Raw genomic sequence first — 12,278 nt, forward strand, 5'->3', positions numbered from 1 at the left:
CCATAGCACCTTAGAGGAAGAGACACCTTGCAAGGGAACAAATGTGTAGAATACCTCTACATCATGGTCCCAATTCAGATTGGACCCCCACAAAAGAAAGCTTCAAACTAGGCAATGACTCATTTAATGTCATGTCTAGTCCAGCTCTGTCTAGTCCAAAAGGAGATGAGACACGCAAGGAAAGGCAGAGCTGTGAGATCAGTCAGAATGAATGAGGCCGGATTTTAGACAGATATGAACAAGTTCACATGACAAATGAGTCATTTTGTACCTTGCCTGTTTTATTCACATATACTGTATAGCCTGAGTCCAGCAAATGAAGACTGCCCATCCACCATCGACACAGGCACTGCACCTCTGTAGCAATGGCACCTGCGCAACTTCCAGAGTTAGATTAGGAAGCGATAATTCTTAAGATGGGTTTGGTGGATGATCAGTAGTTAACTGAGATCTCAACTTGAGTTTATACAGATGAGGGTTTATGGCATTCATCCTCTTAGACAGTGCGATCAATCAACTTATGCCTTATCTGTTGCTGACATACATCTGGGCTGACCCTCGGGGAATCCACATTCAGCCAAGATAGGAAAGTTGGTGTACAACACTGTTTGCCGCTGCACTGCAGCATGTAGCAATTTACTTTCTGAGATCTGCTGGCAAGATCCACAACTCTTATAGACCAGTGACACACAGGGCCAAACTGCATGCCATGATCATTTTTGTCATTAAGAAACAGGCTTAAAAGCAGTAGAGCATGTGTTTGTCAAAAGGGAGCCATGAAGGATGTGGACTAAGGAATCTAGATTGGAATTGTTTAATAAGGGGACACTTTTTCGCTATGCCATTCACCCACTTAAAATCTTCCCAAAGTGTAGCAGTTGGCCTTAGATACAGGTGGCTGGGCAGACTGGCAGAATTTCTGTGCACATCAACATTTTCCCTGCAGGGCTGCATAGACTATTAAGATCAGGACAAGTTTGCATAATAGTAGTGCTGTGAGCTCTGCTCTCCTGTTACACAAACCAACACTCCTCTTAGGCATTGTTATGGACTGATTGATAAGGGAGAATGAATACAATCGGCTTCTAGGCTGTTGTCTGAGTTGCCTTGGAATGTACCTGGAAGAACTTGTTGGCCAAGGTTGTGCCTAGAACTGCATTAGTGCAAGGGAAAAGATGGTTAGGAGTCCATCTTTGACTTTGATTCAATTGACTTTGATTCAACAGAGGTGGCACTAGGGAAAAAAAAACAAAACATGGGGGAGGGATGCACAGAAGGGGCAAAGTGTGTTTCTTGGGTGGAGAGCACTTTGGCTTCCATGTCAAGAATTCTGAAAGATACATAATATTTCACAGTAATCCTAAATGTACATTCTCTGAACTGAGTCCTACTGGGTTTGATGGAGCTAAAAACCACACTGCCACTGATGGAGATGAGGAGAATGGTGGTGAGGAATATGGGCTTCTCAGTGGTAGCACCATGATTATGGAACTTCCTCCCCTTGGAACTAAGAACTGCTCCTTCTTTGGAGGCCTTTCAATGGGGCCTTAAGATATTTGTTTTGGGTGGCTCTCTGTGACAGGCATTTAATTTTTTTTAAACTGCTTATTATTTGCTATGATCCATTGGGTTTCTGTTTTTCTTGTGTTTTACTGCTTTTAATGTTTAAGGACCAAATCCTATCTAACTTTCCTGTCCTGATGGAGCTGTGCCTACAGGGCATGTGCTGCATCCTGTGGTGGTAGTGGGCAGTTACCGAGGCACCCTCAAGGTAAGGAAACATTTGTTCCCTTACTTTGGGGCTGCATCAGTGCTGGAAAGTTGGATAGCATTAGGCCCTTATTGTTTTTGTTGATTTTGTTTGAATGTTGTAAGCCATCCAGTGCCTCTCACTGAGAGAAAGGCAGGATAAACATTCATCAGACAGATAAAAGTTCTCTCCCCCACCCTAGGTCTCTCATGGTTGGTTGAACAGAAAGCCCATGGAGAACTGTTCTTTAAAGAAACATGCCCTGAGCATGCGAGAAGAGACTTTTCAAGTAACCACAAAGGTCCTGCAATGGAAGTGATGGGTATGATTTTACCCCATATCCTCTATGGAATGCCACCTGTGATCTTGCAAGGGATGAATTGTATGTTTGTGTGCAAATCACAGAGACACACTACACCCTTCTTTACACACCCACTACTTTTGAAGATGGGCGTCTTGCCCGTACCCTATCACCATGGTACTTCTTGACACACGATGAAAGAAAAGCTAAGGAAAAAAGGGTGTTTGAAACATTATCTGAATAGATATCTGAGCTTATGGTAAAAAACAAAGTCCAAGTTATTTTATCATATTCTCAGGATAAATAATTAATCAAAACATGTACAGATGACCCCTGCAACAGGTTTATGAACAATACACTATATCCTTAATGTTCTACTGTTCATGTCAATCATCTAATGTAGGCATTTCCTGATTGGGTTTGGGGGTAAATACATTCAGACTTTGCCTGCCTAGGTATCAGTCAAGAAGCTCTAATGAAACAAATTTTCATCTCAGTCCATTTGCAGAGAAGCTGAAGACTTGCAAGGGCTCTGCTTTGACTGGATCAGACAAGATCAATTTGGTTTAACTTGCAGTCCCAGTGAGTGAATTGTCCTGCCCTTCCTCTGGGCACCTTCCTTTAATTGCCAATGACATCTCCTCTGTGGTTTCCTAGAAGGCAAGCATTCCAGAAAGCTAGCCATGCTTGGGTCAAATTACACATTACCCCATCTACATGACTGGGGCTGATATGCATGTTTTTTATTCAGACAGCTGCAGCTAGATTTGGCCTCCCAATGAATCAGGAGCATGGTGTTTGTGGGAGGGGTTAACCCTCCATCATCCCCCCTGAGCCTGGGGTCCCATGTGATTGGTATTTGCTTTGGGGAAAACAACTCCCTTTGGGAAGACTGGCCATTTGGGGAGGGGGGGGAGATCTGGATTGGAATCACAGCAGATACGGCAGAGTTTAAACCGCTTCTCATCACATTGCAGTCCAGATCCGTGTGGGAAGGAATCTGGCTGCTCCAAACCTAGAAGAGAAAACTATGGTGGCCCTCAGTCCCCATGCTAATCTAGATGTGCACCCAATGCTCCTGGATTTGAGGGGAAGGAGTAGCTCTATTTTTCCACAGTGAGCTAGAAGCCCATAAAACTTGGAGGCAAAGAAGGTACAAGTACACTGCCCCTGTTACAGTTTTGATCCCAACTGTGGCTTCTCCGGGTACTCTTTTCTAATAAAAGAATTGTTTTGATTGGCCTCTGCCAAGCTTTGCAGGCTCTAAGCCGGTGGTAAAACTTTTCCGGCCAGTGGCTCCCTTGACCCCCCACCCCCGTGGTTGTTGGCCATGACTCCCCATCATGTTCCTGAGGGTTGGAAGTGACATCATTAAACAGGAAGTGGCCAGAAATATTATCTATATTAATATTAACTATATTAATCATATCATTAATTAAATGCAGATCTTAAAAATATATTATTAATACACAGTAATATACATGCTTTATAAATGATCAGTTGCTGATCACTGTTGGAGACAGGATGCTGGAGTAGGTAGATTTTGTTTAGACCAGGAAGACTCATTTTTTTAACTTTGTATGCATACCAATAGAATTTTTTTATCAAATGAACTTTGTGAACAACCAGTCTGACCAACATTACACACACACACCCCTGTGGACCCCAATCCAACTAGTCATTTCTCCCATTCTCCTTGGATAGGATTGAACCCTTTATTAATTTAATGAAATTAAATTTTTCCAGCAGCTGGTGCGGAAAACAAAAATAGACCATGAAAATATATCAGAGCTGATAAGGGTTTGGTTAGGAAGCTGATTTGTCTCCTATACTAGGAGATGCACAGCCCAATCCTACGCATGCCTACTCAGAAGTAAGCCCCATTAGAGTCAATGGGGCTTACTCCCAGGAAAGTGCAGATAGGATTGGGCTTGCAATCACTTCATCAATGGCTGATAAGTATTCCCTTCAAATAGCAAGATTCATCACTTTTAAAATACAGCCTCTCATCTTCAGTCAAACAACAAGATTAATAAATCACTTTTAAAACACCACCTTTTTCTGCTCCTGGCCAAGTGTGTGCTTCTCTCTCTCTCTCTCTCTCCCCCCCCCCTTTGCCAACTGCATGCAAACAACTTTAAGACCTCTGGTGACTGGTAAAATAGGAAGCATTTTATTTGGGGAGGGGGAGGAAAGCGGGAAGGTTTGGAGATCAAAAGGGGGAAGAGGGAGGGGGTTGAAAAGAGAGATTTCACTTTGATGAGAAGCGATCCCAGGCTTGGAACTAGGAACCAACCAGACAAGGATCAAGGAGGGTTTCCTTCTGATGGTCAGCAAGGCCAAGGACTGCAAGCTGAGCATGCTTGGTACTTGCCAGATGGGGGTTGGAGTCCAAGAGCTTTGGAAACAATGTGCAGCGAACACAGAAGGCGGCAGCCTCCGAGTGGAGAGAGAAGAGGGTGGGGTGTCAGCAGCCACTATCGCAGTCACTCTCGGAGGCAGCAGCTGAGCAACTCCCATTTCTTCCGCTTTAAAAAAAGCGCAGAAGACAGGCTCTTATTCTGCCCAGGGGTGTGACTGTATTACTTCGAGAGGTCATCCCGCGCCTCTCCTTTGAGTTCCTGGCACCTCCCTAAGGAGCCGTGCCTCACAGTTTGAGCAACACTGCCCTAAGCCACAAATAAAAATTCAGAGCTACCCTGGTTTCAATTTTGCCTCTGCCATGAACTCATCAGGTGGCCTTAAACAAGACACTCAATTTCCAGAGCAGCAATAGGAGGGCCATAATATTCACCTTCCAAGTTTGTTGAAAAGGCTGTATCAGGGTAATACTTGTCAAGTGCTTTGCAGAAAACATCATCCCAATGCTAAGTGTTGTTATTATTGTGGCACTTTAAATACAAAGATAATTATTTTTGAGGATTAAAGCCCAATTCATCAGCTATGACTGAAGGCTTACGCCACAACAAATCTTGTTAGCCTTTAAGGTACCAGAAAACTGCCTTTGTTCGAAGCAATGGTTCTGCCTTTGAACCAACCCAAAAAGCAAGGGAGGGAGATTAAACTTCAAAGAAAAGACGAAGCCTGAAAATGGGATGCCTGCTCTTCAAAGCTGGAGACTTGACCCACTGGTCCTTAAGGTGTGCACAACAAAGTATAATTTAGAAGAGCTGCACAAATACATTGGAACACCTGCTGGAGCCTGTTCATCTCAAATGAACATTGGAATGTGCAATATCCTCATTAAGTTCTCTAAAGCACAGGTCTACTTCTTGATATCATGAATGCCAGGAATCGGGTATTAAATAACCCCTCCCCAAACCATGAAGTTCACATGGAACAGCAACCCTAGAGGGACAGCAAATCCCCCCCCCCGTCCATCTGTCGGTGGCCCTCTCCAGCCCACTGGGCTCTCCAAACCTTATCTAACTTAAATGCCAGAACAGGATCACAGCAGTGGCAGCCCCCATCTCCTTCCAGAGCTGCTGGAGGCAAAAGTGGGAGGGGGGGGAGAGAAGCTGCTGTGATGCCAAATCATTTCCCTTATGAAGCACTAAGTAGGCAGGAAAGGGCAGTTTGGAGTTCACGTGCCCTTTCTCTGTACTTATGAATTTTGCTGCACACAGACTCCCAGCTTTGCCCCTCTTCTATTTGTAATGAGCATGAGCTAGGGAGTTTGGGTTCTCTGCATCTCCCGTGCCTGGTCATTTCAAAGAGAAGAAGCTCAGACTAAAGGGCTGCATGATACCCACTGTGTATGTAAAGGGATCACCATCAGAGACTGTGATCACCGCAATAATTCCCCTTATGCTGCTGTTCCAAGATCCTACATGCAAGAAGCTGCATTTTACTCCTAAGTAAACCCATCACCCCATCCCTTTGTTCAGTTAGATTTATTGCTCAGCAAATGTCACAGTGGTTATACATTAATTTATGGAGTTTATGTCCCCAGTGAAGAGTTTATGACTCCAAGATGGCCAACTGATCCCCAGGGGCCTTACCAAATATCCTCTGACTATGCAATGAAAAAGAGGACAAACATACATTTATTTATATCGTGTCCCCACTGCAATTTGGGTGCTTCTACATAGAGGTAATACAAGTAAAAACAACAAACAAACCTAATTTTACAGTGTTTTTAAAGTTGGGGAATTTGAAGAGGAAGAAGAAAGAGACAATGATAGTTACACTAGGTCTCCTGAAATCACCATCGATGTAGTTAATTTCTGACTTACCTAGCCCTGATGATTGCCCTTAATACGCAAAACATAATCAGGGATTGCTGAAGTATTCATATAGCTGAACAATGACAGTGTTATTTTGTTCAGTCTATTAAGTTTTAACTTTGGCACACTGCAGAGAGTAGGCCAATTTGACCTTCTTTTTCTAGGCACTGAAAAGAAACCCGACTGGGACAGTATCCAGTCAGCCCTTTATGCATACAGGAAGCTATGCTGAGGAGGAACCTGTGAGGTACAAAGTCCTTATTTACTTTGAACATGCCGCAATTTATGCCCATGTAGGAAAATGCTTGAATTAGCCCTGTGTGTACATTAGTGCATGCGATGACTGCACGAACATCTGGTTTTCTAAGTGACTGTGTAGTAGACAATGGTGGCCATGATAGTACGGCTTCTCAAGAGGTCAAAATGCAATAGCATACACACGTATGCAATCATCCCACGTAACCAGGACTAGCACAAAACCTCCTGATGCTTCAGGCAGAGAGCCAGTTGCCACTCCCCTAGATCTGATGATGCCCAAGTCTCTGTTCCTCCCACTCCTTTGACTGGAAAAGGAAGAAGTGACAGAATGGAAGAGGAAGTGTGGGCACTCCCACTACTCTCTTCTCCCTTCATAATCCTCTTCTGTTTGCAATTCAGGGCTCAGGAGGACGAGCACAAGCAATAGAGGTGAGTGGGCAGATGCAGAAGGTCTGAAGCAACTGTCTAAAGTTGACCACATGGGTTCAAAATGGGTGCACAGGAAGTTAAGACACTCTGCCCCAATTAGTATAAATTCCTGACATTTCATCTTGCATTTTTGTTTATGAACACAGTTTTCTCACATTTGTTGGCATCCCAGAAATGTACAAGGGCACAAATACCAGAACATCAGATAAGTCAAACACACACACAAAGACCCTACTAACACGACTATGCCTCTATCAATCAATTGCAAATGCTTTGTAGAAATGTTCCAAAGCCACTGGAGCTTTCCCCTTCGTAGGTGCCTTTTCGTAAGTGTGCATACATAGGAATTGTTTCAACTTGCCATGCCTTCTCATTAGCTGGCAGATAAAGGAGTTCCACAGCGATCTGCTACTCTGTCAGTAGACAAACAACTGGGCAGCATTTTCAATACAACTGGAGACACTGTCTAACAATATCCAGAAGCTTTTCTCATCTCTACCTGGCCTTTAAAAAAAAATTGAAAATACACACCAACTGCTTGGATAGGAATTCTGGAGAACTATAATCTATTCTCCATTTGAGGGGCAAGGCACATAGTACGTTTGTTGCCCTCAAATGATGGGTGATTGCGAAAAAGGAGACACAAATACTAAATTCTGTCTGCAGCTGCTCATTTGCAGGAGTCAGCCTACCCAGGTAAAGATCAGTTTCTCCCATGAAAAATATGCACCTGTGCGCATGTTTGGCTCATGTTCACAGTTGGTTGGATGGTCTGAACTGGGCCCAATTCAATAGATCTAGAAAGGAACTGGGGTGGGGGGGGGGAGAAGCCATCTTCTTCAACTGGTTGCTGTAAAGCCAAGCCACTAGCCACCTGCTTAGCACATAACCATAAGGGGAAGAACAAGTGTCTGGCTCTATCCTCCACAGAGAAGCAGTTGGCAAGAAAGACATTCCTATTTAGGGAAAGGTACCCCAAGGCCAGGGAGTAACTGCAGGAAAATATACTCCAATGACTGGGTCAATCAGATACTGCCTTGCAAGAGTTACCTCCCCTGCGGGCAGAGGAAATCATAGTCTCTAAGGCGTATGTGCAAATAGCCTCTGTAGGCAACATGAGTTCTAAAATGAAAGGGCAAAATCCAAGAAATCGCCTTCAAGCTTTTTTGTAGTAGGCAATGACAGAGTGGTGAAGGGGGTAAAGGTGATAACATACTTTTCACATTAAAAAAAACACACACAAAACGCAATATGAGTTAAGCACAAAGAGCAGGGGCCCATTTTGCCACTGCAGAATAAAAAAACTGGAAAGACACAGGCAGTTATTTATCAAGTTGCATCTGCTTGTATACTGACCACAGGAGAATACAGAACCACGTGGTGAGCAGGTTGCCAGAGGATTTGATCTCATGGGACTGGTGCTTACATTACAGAGGCATGGTTGATGCTCCTTTGGGATTTCTTCTTGTCCCACACTGGTATGGGAGTTTGGGAGATTCCACAGAAAAAACTGAAAATCCAGTTACAGGTACTTTTCATATCAATGCTGTTCCTCCCAGGGGGTTGGACAGGAAGGAAACAAGTTATTTTTCCTTCCCACATGATCTCAATAGTTTAATGTTACTAGACCAGGGTAAAATAAAGTCACAGGGAAATAGCAACCAAGCCACCTTAAAAAAAAATTCAACCATCAGTTTAAACAATTAAACTGTGATTTAACTATCGTACTACTCTGGGTCATATTGTAAATACATACATTTTTCATGTCCCCACAGCACACTGGAAGTGTGCTGGGAGACAATGAAGTAAAATCTGTTTCATCTGGTGGGATGTATGCATACACTTCTCAGTGTCTCCCTCCCCTTTGGTAAACCCCACAGGTGGTCGCAGTACCCATGAAATCTGTAAGACTCTCAGGTTGCAATTCTGTACATAATTTTCTAGGATTAAGCCCCAATGAACAAAATGGAGCTTAGAAGTAAGTAGTGAGTAAGTAGAAGTAAGTAATGAGTAAGAAGTGAGTAGACATGTGATGTAAGTGACTTAACATGAAGTTTGGATACTGCCTTCTGACTTCTTGAAAGGCGGAATCATGCGAGTACTCCCCCAACTAATATTATGAATAATGGCAGCACAGAAAGGGGAAAGGGCATTTGGGTCCCACCTGTTAGATTTCTGAAAGAACAATAATGATGTAGGGCCTAGCGATGTTCCCATCTTAAACAAAAATGGAAGGCAGCCCAAGGGAAACTGATCTTCTTTATACAATTTGATTATATAGGAAAAAACACTGTATGTAGAAGTGACATTTTTAACACAGCTGGGGAGGTGGGGTATGGGTAGGAGTTTGTCTAGGGGTGTTTGCCTCCCCTTACCTCCTCTGGTGCCACTTATGGTAATAAGGGGGGCAAGCAAAAATTTGAAAAAAGGATGAGAAGAAGAAACAGAGGAGTCTTAAATCTGAAAGCGGAGAAACAGTGTGTGTGTGTGTGGGGGGGGGGGAAGGAATGAAAATAGAAACAAATCAATGAAATAATAGTGGAAAAGGGACTATTACCTGGAAATGTATTTGCAAGTACAGTACATACAGGTACTATTTAGTCAAAAATTAAGCACTTTTTTAAACAGCTGGATTCTATGCATATGTATAATGGAGTAAGTCTTACCAATCTCAGTGGAACTTACTCCCAAATAAGAATGCAGAAGAGCTGCAGCCTATGCAGTATTTCTGGATTTCGATGGGCAAGAGTAAAGTACAATATATTAACTCTTCTGTCATTAAAGGGGCTTGAATCCTACACATGGCTGCAAGTGCAGTTGAATTCAATGGGATTTACATTTGAGTAGGCATGTACACTGCATAAGAGCTTAGCTTGTCTAGCTTGCCTTTGTTTCTTAAAACCTGTGTGTGTGTGTGTGTGTGTGTGTGTGTGTGTGTGTGTGTGTGTGTGTGTGTGTGTAAGGAGACCTTGCACTGAGGAGGTGAGAGCCAGTCTGATGAAATGGCATAGCTAGAGGGGATGCAAAGCACCAAGTTTTGCAGGTGCCTGAATGTGCTATGCAGCTAACCCCTCCAACTCAGTTTTGCTCCCCCCAGGCTGGAATGGCTCCGAAGGGGAGGTTTGTACAGCACATTCAGGCGCCTGCAAAACTTAGTGCTTTGCACTCCTTCTAGCTATGCCACTGCACCTGACTGGGTCTCACCCTTCAGTACAAGGACTCCTTTCACACCCACCCACCACAGGTTTTAAGAAACAAAAGACAATCTAGACCAGCTAAGCCAGTGATTTTCAACCTCTTCTATCTCACAGCACACTGACAAGGCACTAAAATGGTCAAGGCATACCATCAGGTTTTTGACAATTGACAAGGCATACTATGCTGTCAGCAGGGGCTCACATCTCCCATTTGCCCTATTAATAAATGACCTTCCCCCAAATTCCTGTGGCACACCTGTGCACCTCACGGCACACCAGTGTGCCTCGGCACAGTGGCTGAAAATGGCTGAGCTAAGCCCTCATGCAGTGCAAGCCTGTACAAATCTACTCAAAAGTAAACTTCATTGAATTCAACAGCACCTGTAGCCAAATAACTATGTGTCGGATTAGAGCCCTGTTCAGGTGCCTGTAAAACTCAGTGATTTGCACCCCCTCAAGCTGCACCACTGGTCTGGTGTATTAGGGCCCAATCCTATCCAATTTTCCGGTGCAGCCACACCAATGGGGTGTGCACTGCATCCTTTGGTGGGGAGGCAGTCACAAAGGCCCCCTCACGGTAAGGGAACATTTGTTCCCTTACCTCAGGGCTGCATTGTGGCCGCACTGGAGCTGGAAAGTTGGATAGGATTGGGAGCGGAAGTCAGTCCCAGGTTCGAATCCTCACGCAGCCATGAGGTTCACTCTGAACAGCCCCATGTCTCAGCCTGGTCTATTCCACAGGGCCGTTGTGATGATAAAAGGGGGGGAGAAGGTATGCCCTTCTAGAAGGAGGGGTTTTAAAAAGCTACCCAACAAGCAGAAGAAGCAAGACCCTGCTTGGTGCGCCCTTCCTGGGGAGGGAGGGAGAGAAGCCAGAAAGTTTTCTGGAGACGAGAAAGTAGCAGGGAGAGTTGGAGGGGGGCGCCCCGCACTCACCGTTGACCAGGGAGCCCCGGTTCTTCCTGGCCAGGGTCTGCTGGACCTGCCTCTGGATGCGGAGCGACTTCTGCGCCTGGGCTCGGTCCCCCGAGAGGCGGGCGGGCAGCGCCAGGGTGGAGCTGTCCAGCTCGCCCAGGATCTGCTGGCCCAAGACGGTGCGGATGTAGCCGGCGTCGGAGCCCAGCGCGGGAGCTGCCATGGCCGCAGAGGCGAGCGCGGACAACCGGCCGCGGCTGGGGCTGGCTGGGCTGGAGGTGGGGACCGAAGCCTCCGCCCCCTGGCGGCGCGCGGCGGGCACGGGCAGCCTGCGGGGCTCTGGCCACTCCCGGGGCCGGCAGGCGGGCGCAGGCTGGGCGCGGCTGCCTCCCCCGGGCGGCGCGAAAGGACAGGCGGGGCGCGTCCCAGCGAGCCCCGCATCACCTCCAGCGCGCTCCTGGGGGCGCCTACCTGGCCAGGAGGGAGAGAGGGACTGCGGCGCACCTGCGCCCACCGTCAGCCTCCCTCCACGAAGCGGGCTGCGGGGCGATGAGCAGAGCAGGCAGGAAAGAAGGGCCCCCGGGCGCGCCCTGCCTTGTGCTGAAGGCTGCAATCCTGCCCACGCTGACCTGGGAGCAAGCCCCATTGACTAGAATGGGACTTCCTTCTGAGTAGGCAGGCATAGGACTGGGCTCTCAGGCTGCAATCCTGTCCAAACTTTCCTGGAAGTATGTCCCACTGGCTTCAGTGGGACTGACTTCTGAGTAGACATGCCTAGGATCGGGCTCTGAGGCTACAATCCCACCCACATTTACCTGGGAGTAAGCCCTAGAGACCATTGGTTCTCACACATTTAGCAGCAGGACCCATTTTTTAGGATGAGAATCTGTCAGGACCCACTGGAAGTGAGGTCATGACTGGAAGTGACATCATCAAGCAGGGAAATTTTTAACCAGCCTAGTCTGCAATCCTACCCACACTTACCCAGGAGTAAGTCCCATTGACTGTCATTGTTAAAAGAATATAGAGTAACCTGTTCAAAGTACAGGTCTGTCACATTTCCCCAAATGCAGTCACATCCCCCTTACCTGGGAGTAAGCCTCATTGTCTATAATGGGACTTACTTCTGAGTAGACATGCACAGGTTTGGACTCTACGCAATTTCTTCCCAGCGTTGCATATATGCAACAGGGATCAAATGT

General features: G+C 45.9%; 1 protein-coding gene across 1 annotated transcript in view; it reads right to left on the bottom strand.

Moving 5' to 3' along the window:
• The window catches only part of PKP2 (plakophilin 2), a 66,173-nt gene extending 54,779 nt beyond the window's left edge, over positions 1-11,394 (bottom strand). Inside the window, exon 1 of the mRNA XM_066634084.1 lies at positions 11,098-11,394. Coding sequence (XP_066490181.1) covers positions 11,098-11,299 — 202 coding nt within the window. The 5' untranslated portion in view covers positions 11,300-11,394. The remainder of the gene's footprint in view (positions 1-11,097) is intronic.
• Between the last annotated feature and the right edge of the window lie 884 nt (positions 11,395-12,278).

Source organism: Tiliqua scincoides, chromosome 7 (assembly GCF_035046505.1).
Source record: "Tiliqua scincoides isolate rTilSci1 chromosome 7, rTilSci1.hap2, whole genome shotgun sequence".
Taxonomy (NCBI): Eukaryota; Metazoa; Chordata; class Lepidosauria; order Squamata; family Scincidae; genus Tiliqua; species Tiliqua scincoides.